A 20,073-nucleotide genomic window follows, 5' to 3' on the forward strand; every position below is an offset into this window, starting at 1 on the left:
GCTTCTTTTACTACAGTTAAACAATCGACAGGGCTGTGAATTTCCCCAATGTGGGAGTTGTTATCGATGGGATTAGTTGCAAAAATCGAGGAAAAAGTGAAAAAAGAAGAGCTTACAAGGGTGTGGAGATCTGTGCCACTCCAGATGTTGTTTACCCCAGTGGCTCCCATCAGCATAACGGCTGGAAGGCTAGAGACCCCATCCTGCCTTTCATTTTTCCAACTTTTCCTTTCCAGGCAGGAGAAAGTAAATCAATTGTAAGTTCACACTATGCACCAAAAGCGCTGAGAGAGCACTTTAAAGAGCCCTGGCTCCCCTCTCCCCGCCCCCGCTCCATGAATCCTGGGATCTGTGAGCTGCAGTTTGCAGAGTGGTTTGGCAATCAATCCCTTTTCGCAAGGAACTCCGGGAATTGTAACTGTAGAGCCTCGTATCCATCTCCGGACCTTACACAAACTACATTTCCCAGTATTTTTTTCTTATGGGGGGGGGGAGGTGCAGAGCCACGACTGGCTTAAAGCAATATGAAGCCACATTAATGCATGTCATTGAATGTAGCCCAAGGCCACAGCAAGGCCTTGGACTTTCCTCTCCGTTGCTAGGTAACCGCTTCCCGGTTCTCACTTCCGCCTTGGAGGCCGCGGCGGATTGGCGCCCTGCGATGACGCCATCGGCCCGCGCGGCTCTTTCCTCGCCGCTGCCCCAAAGGAAGGAAGGCAGAAAAGCTGAGGGGACGAGAGAGACAGATCAGTCGTGGTGCCGCCGCTGTCCGTCCGTCCCTTCCTCCCGTCCCTTCCTAGCCATGAATAGTCTCCGCCGCCTCCGCTGTTCCCCGGTGAGTCCACGGAATGCCCCGCGGGTGGGTGTGAGGCGGGAGAGCCCCGATAATGCCTGGAAGGGTTGGGAGTGGCAAAGGGCTTCTGGAAGTCCCGACGGCGATGGGGTTCAGCCCCTTGAGGGAGTTCAGGGCGCTGCATGTGGACCCGGTGCCCTCCTCCCCGTAGTGATAATCCCCACAACAGCCCTGCGGAGTAGGCTGGGCGGATTCGTTGGGGCTCGCCCGGCTTCTGTCTGCCGCGCCCCATTCGCCGCCCCTCTCACCCCCACGCAGCCAAACAAACGGGTGAATGGATGACCGGCCCTTTGGGCAGCCTGGAAGAATTGAGGCCGCTTGCCTCATGCACGGCAAAAAAATGCCCCTGCCTGGCGACTGCTGATGACTGAGCTGCTCTTTGGGACAGCTTCCCAGCGCACCGTCCATGGGGTCACCAGAGCATCAGCCATGCTTCTGCTGTTGCTGAGTTTCCCTCATTTGCCTTGTTCGCCCCTGTGAATGTCGGGCTTAAGGAAGGCCCTGCAGAGGGTGGCAGGAAGCATCTCTGGTTTGGTTAGTGGTAGAGCGTGGTCTGCAGGTAGCATCTCCTCCAGGTAGGGCTGGAATCTTGCCTGAAGCCCTGGAGAACTGCTGCCAGTCCATGCGGGTGGGCAAGACGGATCAATGGTCTGACCCTGTATTGGTCACCTTCCTATGTGTGATAGTTGACAGGGAAACAAGAGACATCTTTTATGTTATACTGTACTGGTAAATTCAGATGGAAGACCTTTGTAGAAATTTGTTGTTGTTGTTTAGTCGTGTCCAACTCTTCGTGACCCCATGGACCAGAGCACGCTAGGCACTCCTGTCTTCCACTGCCTCCCACAGTTTGGTCAAATATGTAGAAATAGACGGTGTTTTTTTTCCCCAGGGGATACGCAAAGGTATGCAGTACCAGCACTTTTTTTCCTAGAAGAAAAGCATTGGTTAAAAGTGTGGCATTTACTGTAAAAACTTCATGGTGAGTACCAGCACTTTTTTCTCTAGGTGAAAAGCGCTGCTTATCAATAAACCCACACCTGACTGAAAGAAATTGCTACATCATAGCAGAAAAGTTGCCTAGTGAGAAATAAGATGCAGACAAGATTCACTCATTTGTGCATTAATTGTTTATATTCAGACATGCCACTTGAGTAGAGGTCATATTTGCTTCCTGGGATTTACTTGTGCGGAAGAATTCACAGCTTGCATGAGTGGGAAATCTGAGCTGGATTCTTGATCTGAAGCTGTAGTGCGCAAGTGGCAAAAGAGGGTTAGTGACCTTCATGAGAGGTCATCGAGCATGATGATAATAAGCCCCCCAAATCCACATCTTGTTCATCTCCACATATAAGGTATAAGCAGAGATTTTAAATTGATGACTGTGTTTCATATTGTAAGTGGCAGGTAGGGACTATGCTGTGGAGACAAAGTAGTTTAAGAAATTGTTGTGCTCAGCTGTGGTATCTGGAAGACAGGATACCCTATGCTTTAAGAACAAAGATGTTATTTCAGTGATTTTTAATAAACTAAGAAGGTTCCCTTGGCTCAGCAGAGGAATAATTCCTTTTCCCTTTCTTTGGGTCAAGAGTCAAATGCAGATACTTTACAGTGTCCTTGGAGGCAAGGATACTTTTGTAGGAGAGAAGTGCAGTCATAATCTACCACTGACTGGGCTCTTATCTTGTATTTGTATTTGTTGCGTCAGAATGTTTAGGAACATTGTGTGTTTGTCTGGGCAAATTTGTCTTATAGTTAACGTTTTTCAGTTACTTTCCTTTCACTATTGTCAGATTGGAGCTGTGCATGGCAAGTAGGCAGTGGTCTGGACTCATTGCTGCAGTGTGGATAGTGAGTATTAAACTTGTCTTCTGTGATGAATCCTCTGTGCTCTCATCAGCTATCTGGAGATCTAGTGGGTGGGATTCGTTGCAGGGGTGTTAGGCAGGATTGATTGATCACAAAATCAAGCCCTCAAACATCCCCTGGTGTAGCAGTGAAGCCATGGGCTTAAAAAAAACCTCTCATAAAAAGCCTCATAGCTTGAAGTATTACTGTGTGTTTAAAACATGACAGATGCAGGGGAAATGTTACAGGTAGCCTCTTTGAAAGGGTCCTTCCAGATGCAAATGAATGTACATTTTACATACGTGGTAGTGTATTGTATGTGGGCTTTCCCCTGTGCCTGTGACAACATGTCATATGTAAAATGGCCTTTTAGAATTCTCCTATTACAGAAGAAACCATCCGGGTTCTTGACCAGCCTGTCTGTCCACCTTCCCTTTTTTTATCACCCGGATAGAGCTCTTTCTGATCATACACTCCCTGGCTTTCCATCATCCAAACCAACCTACTTCCTTACCAAAGCTAAACTGTTTTTTGGCATTTTATTGATGTCATTTTAGTCTAGTTGCTGAATTTTTTTTTTACTTTGCAGCAACTCAGCCACTGGTTTGGGATTCACCATCTGTCAGTTTTTAACCTACTTATATGGTGTGAGAATTTTGAGTAAGCTGTTCATCTGTGATTCTCTTCCTAATGTATTAAGATCTCCATAGACTTCCCACCAATAGTTGTTCTCTTGCACTTGTTCCATTAGTAATTTTCCAGGCTTGGCGATTGGCTAGAAAAATCTTAGAGTGAGTTGATTAGTTAAAATCTGGAAATGTTTTGGACCATTCATGGGCCAGGCCAGGTTGACTTTACATATAAGAGCGGCCTGCACAATCAGACTAAAGGCGGTCCATCTAATCCAGCATCATACTCTCATAGTGGCCAACCAGATGCCCCAAAGAGAAACCTGCAAGCAGAACTTGAGTGCAACAGCGCTCTCCCCACTTGCAATTCCCAGCAACTGGTACTCAGAGGCATACTGCCTCTGACAGCAGAGGGAGAACATTGCCCTTGTGACCAGTAGCCATTGATAGCCTTGTCCTCCTTCATGACTTTGTCTTGTCTTTATAATTCATCCAGGTTGGCCTCCTGTGGGAGCAAGCTATAGTTTGCACTGTGTGACAGGTGGCTCTGGGTGACTCTGCTTTTGGCTGCTGTCTGGGAAGCAGCCTTTTGGCCAGCATGGGTGCAGATGGGCCCTGGTTTGGAGCCAGTCTTCCAGCCCTCCCCATGGTCCTCCTTGCCCTCTCAGGTTTTTTCTCAACCTGACTCTCCTTCTGTTCCTTCCTGCAGGCAGCCTCCATCCCGGCAAGTGCTTGTGCTCCTGGGTCGCCGGTCTTCCCCTCCATCTCCACCTTCACCTTCATGGATGCTGCCTGGGTCCTCCCAAGCAATCCCTGCTCTCTGGCTCTGTAGAAGGTGGGGTGGTGCCTGATGCCTGTCATCCCCATCCCGCGGCGGGTCCGCTCTTTCCATGGCCCCCACACAACATGCCTGCACTCTGCATGTGGGCCGGTCAGGACCACCCACTTGGTGCGCACCAAGTACAACAACTTTGACATCTACCTGAAGTCCCGGTGGATGTATGGCTTCATCCGTTTCTTGCTGTACTTCAGCTGCAGCCTGTTTACCTCCATCCTGTGGGTGGTGCTGTCAGTCTTGTTTTGCCTCCAGTACCTCAGCATCCGGGTCTTTCTCCGTTTCCAGTACAAACTCACCATCTTCCTGCTGTTGCTGGGAAGGAGGCGTGTGGACTTTAGCCTCTTCAACGAACTGCTCATCTATGGCATCCATGTCACCATGCTGCTGGTGGGGGGGCTGGGCTGGTGCTTCATGGTCTTTGTGGATATGTGAATAAATAAAAAACCAGTGCATGTCGGTCAAGGAGACATGTTGGACTCTAACTTGGGTTAGGTCTTGTATGTGTGAATGCATCCTCTTCTCCCTCACTTTGTCCTGCTGCTGAGGTTTATAAATTAATGGGTACTCGCTTAGAAGTAAGGATTGGAAGTTGACTTGGAAATTCATTTCTAATTCTTCATTGCCCTTGGTTGGTAATATGTGGAAAACAAATCGTATTTTTATCTGCTTCATTTTTTACTATACGCACCTGCCATATGTGGCCAATGGCCCATCTAGTCCAGTGTCCTGTCCTCACAGTGACCAGCCAGATGCCTCATTGGGAAGCCCACAAGCATTCAAGCACAAGAACCCTCTCCCCTCCTGTGGTTTCCAGAAAATGGTATTTGGAAGTGTTGCTGCCCCCAACTGTGGAGGCAGAGTATAGCCATCATGGTTAGTAGCCTTTTCCTTCATGAATTTGTCTAATCTCTTTTAGATCCATCCATCTCTTTTGGAATCTAATGGTATTTAAGTGGGCCCTGCAACAAATTGTTGCAGTCCATTCCCGCCTCTTAACAGGGACCAGCCAGGATAACCTCCAGGGTACTCCGTTCCATCCTCCCCTTGTTTTCTTTTCCAACTAGCACTAAAAATTAGGTGGCCACTAAGCATGCTGAATCCTCATTCTTTCTTAAAAAGTATTTGATGTACTTCTGCGAACTTTCGGGGGCTCTTTCCTCCTGTTGCTCAGTGGCTGTTCTTCAGTCTTTCCTGAGTTTGCTCTTGGAGGCAAGGATGTGTTGTGTGCTTGCTGCCCCCAATGCCATTCTCAGGGCAGCCCCTCAGGATCTCAACGGCCTGTTGCCATTCCACTGCAGAGTTCTTTTGCTCAGACTATTGAAAAAACATATCCTGTATACGGACAGTTGTGCACTTCCATCCCTGTATCTTGGCTGAGGGATGTAAAATACAGAACTCTGAGGAACTGTTTGTTTCAGCACTATCATTTATCTATTTTATTTCAGAATTTATAAACTCCACTGGTGTACAAAAAATATAATATAAAACATAATACAAATCTCAAAACAATGAAAAATGTGAAGCCAACAAGAATTAAAAGGCACAAAAATATAAGTGGTCAATTTGGGAAAGCTTGGTGGGAAAAACATTTTTGACAAACATTGGAAACTGAACGGTGTTGGGTCCTGCTTCCCTTCCAGAGGAAGAGAATTCCACGAAGCTAAGAGCATGTGGATTGATGCATTCTTGCCCCTCGTTCTGAGATTTCCTCTCACATTAGCCATCCCCAGTTCCTTTCAGGGTTACAATGATTTCCAGATTAAAGCTGAAGATGGACTGGGCTAGTGTAGCCAAGGTAGGCGAATGGTGGAGATACCAACAAGCGTATCCCAGGTTCAGCTCTTGTCTCTGCCATGGGTTGCCACGCAGCCTTAGGCTAGCCTCGGCCCCCTACAACACTGGTGTACTACTTGCCTACCTCACAGGGTTCTTGGTATAAAGTATAGGAAGCACTCTGAAGTGTGTGTTTTTGCCAGTGTTAGGCTGTGTGTGCCTCCATTCTGCAGCAGGAACCAGTTTTGCATTTGCAGAGTGATCCACTGACTCAGAGTCCTGGAGAAGACTAGCAGAAACTTCTGCAGCTCCGGAGAGGGCGAGGGAGGAGGAAGAGAGAGCTTTTCTTTGGTATTCCATTTAAGCAGCAGAAAGGTGGTGGAAGAGCCTCTGGGAACATGGACTTCTCTTGGAGGAGAGAGTTGTGGAAGGAATCCCTGCCTTGTGAGTTGTTTTTTTGGGCTTCATCTCCTGTTCAGCTTCCTGCTGCCCATGCATTGGACTTTGGTCATATTTTGGCCTAACCTTTGCTTCCAGTCATAGTTTCAAATGGACCGGCTTTCCCCAGTGCTGGGTCTGCCAGTGTTGCTGTCTGAAAGTCATTTATGTGCAGCAAGATGCCAGGCAGGGATGGCAGATTCCAAATGCTGGTTTGCCAGCTCCCTGGGGCATCTGGGTGGGCCAAGAACATGGAACCCATTTTATTTTGGAAAGGGAAAGTGAGAGAGACATGTTCCACCTCCTGGGATGTGATTTGTCACTGGGTTTCAGTTCCGGAATCCTGGGCCTTTGCCATCTCTTTCAGCATCTGCCTTTGGTGGCTGTCACTGCCTCCTGTGGGAGTGAGTTCCAGAGTTTAACTATATGTGCCATGTGAAGAAGTCCTTCCTTTTGTCTGTTCTGAAGTGTTTTGCTTCTGTCTTTTGCTTGGTCAAAGAGTTTCTGTAGTTCTTGGACAGGGTGTGAGTGGGAAGGAGAATAAAGATCTCCTTCATTTCTTCGTGTGCCAACCCTGTGACTTTGCTTTCTCTCTCTCTCTCTTTCTCTCGCACCAAAGCAAAAGATTCTGCACAGAAAACGACTTACGGACAAAATTATTGCCACAAATTGTATTGCTTTGAATTAATTTCTCTTTGTTTTCTTCCGTGTCTGGGGTCTACCTTGATATATAGTTACATGGCAGTTTTAATCCAGGCTACAAATAAGGATTATTTTCTTTTTTAGAAGGAGGAAGGTGTTGTTTGTATCAGTAGATCTTGCAGGCCCAGGACAATTGTAACCAGGGAGAGGAAGCTTTTCTGTGGTGTGGGATGCCTGATATAGGGCATATAGCTGCTGGGGGTCTTGAGGTCATGGTTGAGGGGCCAAGAGGAGTGGAGAGTAAACTTTTGCACCTTGGATGCTGGTTTCTCTCCAGCTCAGTTTTCTGGAATCTCTTTTATTGAGAGGTTATTTCTGTTGTTGTGAATCAGAACACATTGTAATAAGGAGCGGCTCATTAAAGTGTCCAACACAGAGACTGGACTCCAGCCATCTCCTGAGGCCTTTCCTTGGCCCCAGTCCCTGTCCTGTGAAACATCCATGCCCTTCACCCCCACCCTGCTGTTTTGCCCTTTCTATGCTGTAGCTGCAGCACCACAATTCAAGTTGTGCAAATGCCATACTGTGCTGTGACATCCAAGAAGAAACAAATTAAGGCCAGGTGGGGTCAGAAAGAAACTGAGCACTGATTTTCTGTTCCTAGAAATGTGTTCCCTGAAATCTTGAGAGAGGCCAGATAAAAGGGGCCACATGGATGAGTGTTTGGTTTTGGGTTTTTGTGTGTCCGCACAAATTCATAACCAATTGGTTTACAATACTTTTAAACAAGAAAGACCCTGTTAATAGCTGGGTGGGCAATCTGGATTACGCTCTAGGAGACATTATCCTACCCTTCTCCCTGCCTGTTTCCTGCTGAGCTGGAGAAGGGGCAGGACTCTCAAAGCCCCTGGATTCCAACTCCCATCCTCATTATCTCTGACCATTGGCAGCCCAGCAGACTCCTGGGAGTTGGAGTCAGCAACACCTGCAGGGTTACAGATGCTCCCCAGCTCTCCTGTACTCCCACTTTCGCTCCCTTGTTCAACTTAGGCTGCCTCCTCAAGAATTTGCCTTATTAATGGCTTAGCCATATTCTTTCCTACCTGTGATTAGTTCTCCCTCAACTTCTGCAGTAGCCAGATTAGCTACAGAGATGCAAAGGCTCTGTGTGTGCGTATGCGTGGCTTGCCATCCCAAATGTCTCAGCTGATATACATATATATATTTAGAGTATATTTTTAGGCTACCCAACCCCAAAACATTCTCTGGGCAGCTGGCAGTAAATATTAAACACATCAAATATACAAAATGAGTCTTGAAGCATTAAGAATAAACTCAGCGCTAGAGAGCAAAATCTGTGCTATAAACTCAGGCTTCTTAGAAGGGTGTGGCCAGAGGATCCCCACATTGTTATAGGTTAAGGAAAATGCCAGTGGGGGTCTCTGGGGACCATTTGGGGTTGGTTCTTCTTATTCACAGCATTGGTTGGCTGCTGAACTTGGATCTGAGAAGGAGGTATTCTCCCCCCTCCCCCCCATGCCAAGCAGGAGTTGCCCAAAGGAGGCATACAAGGCACCATCCAGCCACCTTAGGGACTCCACTTCAGATTTGTGTAGGGTTTACTCCATCCTGGCTAATAAAAGCAAGCCGGGAAGGGCTGGGCAATGGGCTCTGTGGGGCAGTGAATGCTTCCCTCTGTGAGGAAGCCTTCCCAGACCTGCTGAAAGAGGTGGTCATTAAACTGCTTCTTAAAAAAACATCTTTAGACTCGGCCAATATGGCCAACTATCACCCAGTCTCAAATCTTCCATTCTTGGGCAAGGTGATTGAGCGGGTGGTTGCTGAACAACTCCAAGCTTGCCTGGAGGATGCGGACCATTTGGATCCCTTCCAGTCAGGATTCAGACCTCATCGTGGGACTGAAACTGCCTTGGTTGCACTGGCTGATGATCTCCAGCGGGCTAGGGACAAAGGTGAAAGCTGTTTCCTAGTTATGCTGGATCTGTCAGCAGCCTTTGATACTATTGACCATAACATCTAGGGGAGCTGGGGGCACTGTTATACAGTGGTTCTGCTTCTTCCTCCTGGACCATGTCCAGAAGGTGGTGGTGGAGAATGAATGTTCAGGCCCCTGGGCTCTCACTTGTGGGGTGCCTCAGGGTTCCGTCCTTTCCCCCATGCTTTTCAACATCTATATGAAACCGCTGGGGAGATCATCGGGGTTTGGGCTGGGCATTAATCAGTATGCGGATGATACCCAGCTCTACATCTCCTTCAAATCAGAACCAGTGAAGGTCCTTTGTAAGTGTCTGGAGGTGGTTGGAGGTTAACAGATTGAGGTTGAATCCTGACAAGACAGAAGGACTGTTTTGGGGGGACAGGAGGTGGGCAGGTGTGGAGGACTCCCTGGTCCTGAATGGGGCAACTGTGCCCCTGAAGGAGCAGATGCGCAGCCTGGGAGTCATTTTGGACTCACAGCTGTCTATGGAGGCGCAGGTCAATTCTGTGTCCAGGACAGCTGTCTTCCAGCTCCATCTGGTAAGCAGGCTGAGACCCTACCTGCCCACAGACTGTCTCACCAGAGTGGTGCATGCTCTAGTTATCTCCTGCTTGGACTACTGCAATGTGCTCTATGTGGGGCTACCCTTGAAAGTGACTCGGAAACTGCAATTAATCCAGAAAGCAGCAGCTAGACTGGTGACTTGGAGTGGCAGTCGAGACCATATAACACCGGTCCTGAGATATCTGCATTGGCTCTCAGTACGTTTCCGAGCACAATTCAAAGTGTTGGTGCTGACTTTTAACGCCCTAAGCGGCCTCGGTCCAGTATACCTGAAGGAGCATCTCCACCCCCATCGTCGAACCTGGACACTGAGGTCCAGCGCCAAGGGTCTTCTGACGGTTCCCTCACTGCAAGAAGTGAAGTTACAGGGAACCAGGCGGAGGGCCTTCTTGGTAGTGGTGCCCGCCCTGTGGAATGCCCTCCCATCAGATGTCAAAGAGATAAACAACTGTATGACATTTAGAAGACATGTGAAGGCAGCCCTGTTTAGGGAAGTTTTTAATGACTGATGTTTTAATGTATTTTTAACCTTCTGTTGGAAGCCGCCTAGAGTGGCTGGGGAAGAAATAAATAAATAATAATAATTATTATTATTATTATTATTATTATTATTATTATTATTCTTTTCCCAAAGATGTTCCACAATGCAGCGCGTATAAGGTGGCATATAAATAATTATGATAATTTTTCATTGCACAGAGTTGATAGGTCTGTGGGAAGAGACTCTTCTGGGCTTTGTCCCAGAGGCCAGCAGGCAAAAAGATGATTTGCTTTATTCATTGCATCTATTTATATCCTGCCTTCCAAGGCGGCTTCTAAGTTTCCTGGTGCTGCATTTTGGGCCCTTTTCCAGTTTGGGTTGATGTTTTGATGACCTTGAGGCTCTCCTGTTCTGCTGGCAGCACATGATCTGTGGGGGCAAGGAGGGGGCTGGCACCAGCTCAGAATGTTTGTACAGCATTTGCTGCAGTGAGGCTGGAGATGCAGCAGTAGGAGCAGACTCTGTTGGCGGTGGAGGCGGCTGTTGTTCAGCTCTCCTGGAGCAGCGCCAGGCTCTGTGCTGGGTGGCTGGGGCTGCTCTTTGCCCAGTTTAGAGTGCTTCTTTGTTCCTGGCTCCCTTATTGCTGTTGTTTGGCCTCGGGACCTGTGGGTCATGCCCAGCCAAACATTTTGCCTGCCCTCTCCTGGGCATTGGAGCCCTCCCTCTCCCTTTACCCAGGGAGAGAATGGATTTAAGCAGCTGGGTGGGGTTAGGTGGTATGCTTACTAGGGAAGACTGATATGCCCTGACAGTAAAAGTCCAGGCTGAGAGACTGTACTCCCTTCACTCTGACTGTATTGGCTTAATCCACAACCCAGTGTCCTCTGATAATTTTAGACTACAACTCCCATCAGCCCTAACCCACCTCAAAGTAGACCTATCTTACATGGATTTTGCCATTAGTTGTAGGTTTGGGTTTCGGGTCGGGAACCTCCATGTTGTGGCATAGTCTACCTTTGAGTACCAGACCTTGGATGAAGGCTACACCAGAAGGACCACTGCTGCTTTTGCTCCAAGGCCAGATAATAGACAGACAGCATCAATTATTTGAAAGATTTTGAGATGTTCTCTTCTAATGGCAGGAGCTGTTTGATAGTGAAAAAAGTGACATTGGAAGGTGGTAGACTGTTCTTAGTCGAAAGTTTCTTTAGCAGAGGTTACATGGCCACCCATCAGGGATGCCAAGGGGGTGGGTGGGGTGGACTAGATTTGCTTGGGGGGCATTCCAACATCATCCTTGGAAACACACTTCTTTCAGCAGGATGAAAGACCATTATCAAATTTGGGGCAAGAGCTGGAAAACCCAGATACTTAAAATGGCTTGTTGGAGTTGGGCATCATACTTTGGGTGCAAGTTAATGAGGTGGAGGGAGGGGAAGGAATTGCTCATTCAGTATTAGTACCAATATCTATACCTGAGCCAATAAGGAATGCAACAGCTTTGGCTCCCCCCCCCCAAATTAGATTTCCGCCTTTTCCTTTTCTTTCTTCCTTAATTTTGTTTGTTCTTTTTGTGACATAGACTACCTGCCTACCTCTGCTTCCCCTCTTTTGTTTGTAATAATAGCATCAGACTTGAAATATGGATGCCTTCTGAAATATTTCCTGTCATACCATCAATCAGATATATATTTACAGTCATTCATTAAACTAGAGTGTACATTTCATCCCTTCCTCCTTGGAATATTAATGCTGCTTCTGGCTGAAATGCTGTGTGAATATTCAGGTGGGGTTGAGGAATCAATCCCTGCACCAGCAATGATGTCACTCTGAGCTACAATCAAGCATTCTGTTAAAAAAACCAAAACCCAATTGGCATTGCAAAGTCCAATGTATATTGATTGCTATAGGGGAAATCTACAAGGAGGAGGGGAGAGAGAGATTTTGGCTTCGCTTTTTGTAGTTGAGGGCTGATGCTCTGGTTAACATTCTGGGGTTTTAAAGTAATATGATAACCTTGTAATAAGGCCATATGCTGTGTGTGTAGATGGTCTGTGACTATCTTCCTGCAACCATGCAGAGCTGAGAGCTGTCTTCAGAGGATTGTCTTTCTACTGAGGAGAGAGCATAGCACAGCAGTCTTTGGCTGCAGTTGGCTTCAGTGGCCAAGGCCTACAGTACTTTGCCCCTCCCCACCCAGTAATGGGGCCTCTTCTCCTTCCCCATTTTTTGAATGCTATACAGTGGTACCTCGGGTTACATACGCTTCAGGTTACAGACTCTGCTAACCCAGAAATAGTACCTTGGGTTAAGAACTTTGCTTCAGGATGAGAACAGAAATCGCGCGGCAGCAGCAAGAGGCCCCATTAGGTAAAGTGGTACCTCAGGTTAAGAACAGTTTCAGGTTAAGAACAGACCTCCAGAATGAATTAAGTACGTAACCAGAGGTACCACTGTATTTGCACTCCATGTATGACTCCTGCTGTTGATTGGGAGCCCACCTCAAGTGTTGTTTTCTTCATTTTTTGGCACCCATTGCATCAAATGTTTTGGGATGTGTCAGGGTGCTTGATTACAGATTGGAAGCTTGTTAAGTATAAAGAAATTGAGAGTCTGAAGAAGCTCCAGGTCAAGGCAGCAGACAATCTTATCATTGGAAGACCAAATAGGAATCCAAATGCTTCTGGAGATCTGCCCTGGATCCACCAGGACCCCAATGTTGCTGTGTTTATAATTAAAATGTCCCCCTGCATGTGGAAAGTACATTTAGGTACCATGTCAGTGTGAATCTAGGGCATGCTCTCTCTACATGTAAATACAAAATCTTTTAAAAATATAATTTTACAGTGTATTATTGTGACTCCACACTGTTTCTCTAAACGCTGGGTGTTAATGAAATTCCTCATCCTTTAGCAGTTTTTGAAGCATCACATTATTATTTTTTTAAAAATCCTCTAGCATGGCAAGTAGCTTGAAATGCAGAAATGTCTACACTGTGGAAATTGAGGCGCTTGGAGGCATCCTCTCCTGAGGAAGACCTTTCAGAGGGGCTGATCTGTACAATTCTTGAAGCAAAACCAGCACTAGATTCAAGCCCCACATTTCATTGTCATTAGAACTGAAGCTGCTTGTCCATAGTTAGCAGCACCAGGCTGAGCTAGTGAGCCACACAGTTCATTGTCTTTCTATTTCCATTCCAGTCATTTTTATTCTTCATCTTCTATTTGATTTAATTAATAAAATAAACCAAAGATAAGGAGCATAAATAAATCCTGTAATGGAAGGCTGAAAGCAGCATAAGTTGTACATGATGCTTGAACTTACTGTTCTAAAACATTACAAAAAATGCCTATTTCCCCAAGAACCTGTTAGGCTGGTTTGCATGTATCCTTTTTTTGATAAGTTAGCTTAGTCATATGAACCAGATTCGGGTTCGCTCAGATTCGGGAAGAAGTAGACTCCACCGTGGGAGCAGGGCCGGGGCGGGAGAGTGCTAGAGTTCTGTCTAGTCAAGTTGTGTGGGATCAATTCCAATCTGTTACCTCCGAGGATGTGGACAGACTGCTTGGACAAGTGAAGCCAACCACCTGTCTCCTGGATCCTTGCCCATCCTGGCTTATAAAAGCTAGCCGGGAAGGACTGGGCGATGGGCTTCGTGGGGTGGTGAATGCTTCCCTCCGTGAGGGAACATTCCCAGACCCACTGAAAGAGGCGGTTATTAAACCGCTTCTTAAAAAACCATCTTTAGATGCGGCCACGATGGCCAATTATCGCCCAGTCTCAAACCTTCCATTCTTGGGCAAGGTGACTGAGTGAGTGGTTGCTGAACAAGTCCAGGCACGCCTGGAAGAAGCGGACCATTTGGATCCCTTCCAGTCGGGATTCAGGCCTCATCATGGGACTGAAACTGCCTTGGTCGCACTGGTTGATGATCTCCAGCGGGCTAGGGACAAAGGTGAGAGCTGTTTCCTAGTTCTGCTGGATCTCTCAGCGGCGTTTGATACCATCGACCATAACATCCTTCTGGACCGTCTTGAGGGGCTGGGAGCTGGGGGCACTGTCATACAGTGGTTCCGCTCCTTCCTCCTGGGCCGTGTTTAGAAAGTGGTGGTGGGGGATGAGTGTTCAGACCCCTGGGCTCTCACTTGTGGGGTGCCTCAGGGTTCTGTCCTCTCCCCCATGCTTTTCAACATTTACATGCAGCCACTGGGAGAGATCATCAGGAGGTTTGGGCTGGGTGTTCATCAGTATGCAGATGATACCCAGCTCTACCTCTCTTTTAAATCAGAACCAGTGAAGGCGGTGAAGGTCCTGTGTGAGTGTCTGGAAGTGGTTGGAGGATGGATGGCGGCTAACAGATTGAGGTTGAATCCTGACAAGACAGAAGTACTGTTTTGGGGGGACAGGAGGCGGGCAGGTGTGGAGGGTTCCCTGGTCCTGAATGGGGTAACTGTGCCCCTGAAGGACCAGGTGCGCAGCCTGGGAGTCATTTTGGACTCACAGCTGTCCATGGAGGCACAGGTCAAATCTGTATCCAGGGCAGCTGTTTACCAGCTCCATCTGGTATGTAGGCTGAGACCCTATCTGCCTGCAGACTGTCTCGCCAGAGTGGTACATGCTCTGGTTATCTCCCGCTTGGACTACTGCAATGCGCTCTATGTGGGGCTACCTTTGAAGGAGACCCGGAAACTACAACTCATCCAGAATGCGGCAGCTAGACTGGTGACTGGGAGCGGCCGCCGAGACTATATAACACCGGTCTTGAAAGACCTACATTGGCTCCCAGTACGTTTCCGAGCACAATTCAAAGTGTTGGTGCTGACCTTTAAAGCCCTAAACGGTCTCGGTCCAGTATATCTGAAGGAGCGTCTCCTCCCCCATCGTTCGGACACTGAGGTCCAGCTCCGAGGGCCTTCTGGCGGTTCCCTCACTGCAAGAGGCCAAGTTACAGGGAACCAGGCAGAGGGCCTTCTCGGTAGTGGCGCCCACCCTGTGGAACGCCCTCCCATCAGATGTCAAAGCGATAAACATCTACCTGACATTCAGAAGACATCTGAAGGCAGCCCTGTTCAGGGAAGTTTTTAATATGTGACATTTTAGTGTATCTTTCATCTTTGTTGGAGGCCGCCCAGAGTGGCTGGGGAGACCCAGCCAGATGGGCGGGGTACAAATAATAAATTATTATTATTATTATTATTATTATTATTATTATTATTATTACTACCAGGTTTTCTCAGTCCATTCAGACATAGTAGGAGATAAGTGTGACCCTCCCGATTTTTAGCTATTATGTTCTTAGCAGTAGTTAAAAGGTTAAACACTATTTATTCATCACTTTCTGAAATAACATATTTTAGATAACCAATCAGAAATATTTTAGGTTCTAAGGGTTTATGCTATTGTAATATATCACATATATTATTAGCCTGATCAGATTTCTAGAGTATTTCTATTTGAGAATAATTCCAAAAATGTTTATATAGTCTGTTTTATTTAATCCACATCACCAACATTTATCTCATCGTAACGTAATTATTTCTGAATTTATATCAAGTCATGTACCGTATTTTTTCATGTATAAGATGCCCCCATGTATAAGAGGCCCCGTTTTTGGGGACCCCAAATTAAGAAAACACCTCTCAGCACTACCTGTGTATAAAACGAGCCCCAATTTTAAACCTTTTTTTGGTATAAAAACTTAGTCTTATACAGTGGTACCTTTGGTTATGAACTTAATTTGTTCCGGAGGTCCGTTCTTAACCTGAAACCCTTCTTAACCTGAGGTACCATTTTAGCTAATGGGGCCTCTCGCTGCCACCGCACGATTTCTGTTCTCATCCTAGGGCAAAGTTCTTGACCAAAGGTACTATTTCCAAGTTAGCAGAGTCTGTAACCCGAAGTGTTTGTAACTGGAGGTGTTTGTAACCTGAGATACCACTGTACACAGAAAAATACAGTAAATTACCATGTGCATGTCTACTTTTCTCATTTCTGGCCCTATGCCCAAGTGACCACCCCTGAAGGTTGCCTGGATGGGGCAGGGGACTACCCAGAGGCAGAAAAGGGACAAAACAATTGGGGGGGCTTAAAATTGCTGCCTCTTCCTCCTCTGATTTGGAAGCAAAAGATGGTGATGGTGGTCATAGGATCCACCCCCCCTCCGCAAGGCCTTCCTGATGCAAATCTTGCTATCTTTTTGATGACAAGTAAGCACTTTCCTTTGACAGAGTGGTGATGTTAGTTATTTATTTATTGCTTTTCTATTCCACCTTTTCTCCAAAGAAATTTTTCAGCTTTTATTATTTTTATTTTACTGTATGGTTTTATATTGTTGTAGATCCATATATTTCCATGACACATCAGTATGTTAACATTTTAATTAATAAATAAAGGTGTTCAAGGGTGCCTATACACTTTTCCCCAATCCTCCATTTTATCCTCACAACAACCTTGTGAGGTAAGCTAGGCGGTGAGTGTGGATTAAGTAACTCGCCTTATTAATTTCTAGAGGGTCATAAGGTTTTAAGATGATGGAGATAAAGCAACTGCTAAGTTTGGTTTTAAAAGTTGTACCCTGCATGGAAATGTGGCTCTTAATTAATCTGGGATCTGGCTTTGCTCTGAGTAGTACTAGCAATGGGTGCACATGCTGCTGCTTCTTCTTAGGTTGGTAACTCCTTGAGGTCTTTCTAGCCAGGATATCCCCCTCATCCCTCTCTGTTCAGGCAGTTTTGAAACCCCTTTCTCTTCTATGGCCGGGGCGGGGAGGCTCCCTCCCCCCTCGTGAGCCCCCCCCCCAGTAACTAACACTGGGTGGGTGTGGGTGTGTGCCGCCTCCCACCCGCCCCCGTCAGTGTTGTGGGGCTGAGCGGGTAGAGGGCTAGGCGCCCCCCCCCCGCCGCGCCTGCCTCCCCCCTCCTCCTCCACGATCACTTCCTGCCTCCAGCCGGGAGGAGCTGCCGCCGGGGAAGAAGGAAGGAAAGGAGGAGGAGGGGGAGGAGGGCCCCGCTGCTGGCCCCACAGGTAAGCCGTCCGCCTCCAGTCTTACTTTTCCCCAGGAGGGGTCTCTCTCCCCCCCCCCCCGCTTCAACCCCGCTTGCTCTCGCGCACCGAGTGGGGAGAGGGCGTCAGCTGCCAACCTCCCCGGCACTGCCCTGCGCCCCCTCTTATGTCACCCGAGTCTTCCCCACGCCCTAGAAGAGGACAGGACAGGACAGGATAGTAGAGATTCCCCAGCGACACAGCTGATTTCCTCTTCGCATTCCCCCACATGAAGGGAAATCTGCAAGGGGGGGGACCCAAACTCGAGCACAGCTTGTCCTTTTCCCAAAGTGGTCCAGGACGACTGTGTCTGCTGGGAGCCAGGCTGCTGCTCGCGTGGGGGACTCTGGAGGTTGGGGGCTTTCGTGCCCCATTACGGAGAGGGCGTGGCCTGGGGTGCGGGGTGGGGACACCTGAGTGCTGGTTGTCCAGGTGCTGCTTCTCCCGCCCTCTCCCCTGGCCGCGGGGGCTGCTGGGAGTTGGAGCGCAGCAGCACCTGCTTCCCCACCTCCCCGACAGTCGCCTTCTATCTCGCCCCTGCTTTTGCACCCCTCCACACCTGCTCTTTGAAGAGAGGCACCGCAAATTCCCTGTTCTTTTTGTAGGGGGATGGGGGACAATTTAGGACTCCTTTCCCTGACACCTTCACCTGCCTGCTCTGCCAGCTGAGCACCTCCTTGCCAGTTAAGTGTCAAAGTCTGGGAAGGGAGAGCAGCACCCCCTGTCTCAGGACCCCTGAAAGGACAAGCAGCCCCAGACAGCCCACAACTGGTAAGTGTTCCTCTTGGAGACCACCCTCAATCCTTTTCTTTGCTGGAAGAAGGGGGACGCAGGCAGAAGGAGCAGCCCTCCATACCTGTTGCATCCCTTTCTGGGGTGAGGGAAGTGGTCCTCATTGGTTCAGGAGTTCTGTTCTGCTTCTCTTCACCTGTGCATGTCCCCCTCCCCCCTGTAAGAATTCTTTGGAGGGTTATGTCTGGTAGATTCTTCTTTGAATACAATTAGCTCAGTGTGTTAATCAAATTAACAGAGCAGCTGGATAATGGGTGCAAGAGATGGTCAGCAAGCAAAAAATGGCTTATTGGCTGTCACTTTGCAGGGCAGGATGGTGTAAGTTTCCAAAGGCTAGAAAGAGCCAGAGGGCTAGTATATTACACACACACACACACACACACACTTCCTCCTCCTTCACTGAGGTGAGCTGCTTGGATATTTCTTACCTCAGCATTTTGATGGACCTTGCACTTTAAATGCTTTTAGAGAAGGAGGAGGATTTTGGCAGGTGTTGCCAGGACACACCTGGCAAATGTACCCTCAAGGGCAAGACATTTGAGGACTTTGCAGAGGGGTCTGTGCATGTTCTTAGTTCCAAAGATGTACAGATAGAAAGATTCTCAGTGTAAGGAACTGGTGTGTTCTTGGAGGTGGACTAGAGAGGAGATGGGGCAACTGGTAGACAGACACTGGTGCTTTTCAAGAAAAGTAACCTTGGTGTTCTGGAAGAATTTGCCTATGTTGCACAGTTTTAAAAGATTGGTTTCTTTATTGGAAATAATTTGACAATTGGAGTATAAATATGTTGTTTTTTCATTTCTTAGTCTTTCTCTCCAAATCTCTTTACACCCTTGGATGGAAGTGGCTTCCTCAAAATTTGCCAATGGGTAGCCTGACTGACCAGCAGGTGTGATTCTGCTCCCCTATGTTCAATGTAGATGCCTCATGGGAAAAGGACTTCTCAGAATTTCTCAAGGCTATTTTGTTTTAATGAATACCTGATTTTAGTTTAGGAGCAGTGATGCACCATCTGAGAAGATGGTGTGGCACATGTGGAAGTTTGTTTAGGAAGGGCAGGAGGAGAGCTATTAGAATTTGATAGTGTGTATTGCCCCAGTTGATCAAGAATGCACTTCCTGACCTCAGCAGACGTGTGTGTGTTTGTGTGTTTTCTTGGATTCCAAGCCAGATAAGTGCCTTTCCCAGTGCTGGTGTGTTCCTGAACATGCTGTGGTTAAAAATGCATTTGGTGCCCCAGGACTCCTCCAAATGGTTTAGCTTCTGTGAAGAGGAGGGGGGGGGTACTGTACTCCAGTACGTGAGTCTCTGTGCTGCGGCAGCAAAGTACAGAAGCACTTAAAAATGACGTGGATCCATTACATGCTGCTCCGTTAATTGGGAAACTGACTTGTGTGTTTCCTCCTCTTTGGGAGGCATTTTGCAGGGCTGTGCGGATTGATGCCCTGGCTGCATGCCCAGGGTTGGTCTTGTGACATGAGGAATTGATGAGCTGGTACACGCTCTTACCTTTTGCTAACTGAAATATTAAAGAGCAGTTGAAGTTGAATTTGGTAAACAGAGTGGAATTTATGGCTGTTCTCTTCCTGTCAAAGCTGCTCCTATGAATTAGTATTCTGCTGCCTGAGCGAAATATTTTCCTGTCATGCAGTTTTCTGGGCCTGACTCTTGTGATTTTCACACATTCACAGTTTGTGTTTATAGGATGATTTTACCAATTTCCCAAAGTCCTTAACAAACATACCTGGCCTCAACCTGTACAGAGGAGACACTCCTGAGCCCCGAATTGTTGGTTTCAGGAACAATGTGGAGTTTTCTGGCACAATTTTATAGTTTTTATGGACTTACGGTAGGTCTCCATTAGGGTCATGAAGTGTTATGCAAAGCTTCAAATAACGGTACACTTCAAATTTTACTTTAAAGGCTTTTAAAGCAGAAATTGTGGCAAATTGTAATAATGTTTGTAAAATGTAGAGTGAGGAGAGTTTTCCCAAGCATGACAACTCTCACTTTTATTACTTTCAACATAGTCATATAGAAATATTTACTGTTAGCTCTGAAGGAAAGAGAAGGTAGTGATTCCTTCACTGGGGGCTGTTTGGATGTGATGTTTTCCTGGGCTTTTGGCTTTAGATTTGTGTCCAAGCTTGCCATCCAAATATGTTTCTTCATTCT

General features: G+C 47.3%; 2 protein-coding genes across 5 annotated transcripts in view; both read left to right on the top strand.

Moving 5' to 3' along the window:
- Positions 1 to 696: 696 nt before the first annotated feature.
- On the top strand, positions 697 to 4,650 carry TMEM250 (transmembrane protein 250). 2 transcript variants are annotated; one of them, XM_081897992.1, is made up of 3 exons: positions 697 to 835; positions 2,647 to 2,704; positions 4,040 to 4,650. In XM_081897992.1, the coding sequence occupies exon 3, from the start codon at positions 4,181 to 4,183 to the stop codon at positions 4,598 to 4,600; it is 420 nt and encodes a 139-aa protein (XP_081754118.1). In that variant the 5' UTR covers positions 697 to 835; positions 2,647 to 2,704; positions 4,040 to 4,180; the 3' UTR covers positions 4,601 to 4,650. The 2 variants fall into 2 exon arrangements, with proteins under 2 accessions (XP_081754118.1, XP_081754117.1); XM_081897991.1 differs by having other exon boundaries at positions 713 to 859.
- NACC2 (NACC family member 2) overlaps positions 710 to 20,073 on the top strand; it is a 57,221-nt gene continuing 37,857 nt past the window's right edge. Inside the window, exon 1 of one of the 3 annotated variants that reach the window (XM_081897854.1) lies at positions 710 to 859. The gene's annotated coding sequence lies outside the window, so the exon portion shown is untranslated. Of the gene's footprint in view, positions 860 to 16,980; positions 17,089 to 17,710; positions 17,878 to 20,073 lie in introns of those variants that run through there. The other 2 variants (XM_081897856.1, XM_081897857.1) reach the window with 2 other exon arrangements.

This window comes from Podarcis melisellensis, assembly GCF_964234715.1.
Source record: "Podarcis melisellensis genome assembly, chromosome: Z".
NCBI lineage: Eukaryota > Metazoa > Chordata > Lepidosauria > Squamata > Lacertidae > Podarcis > Podarcis melisellensis.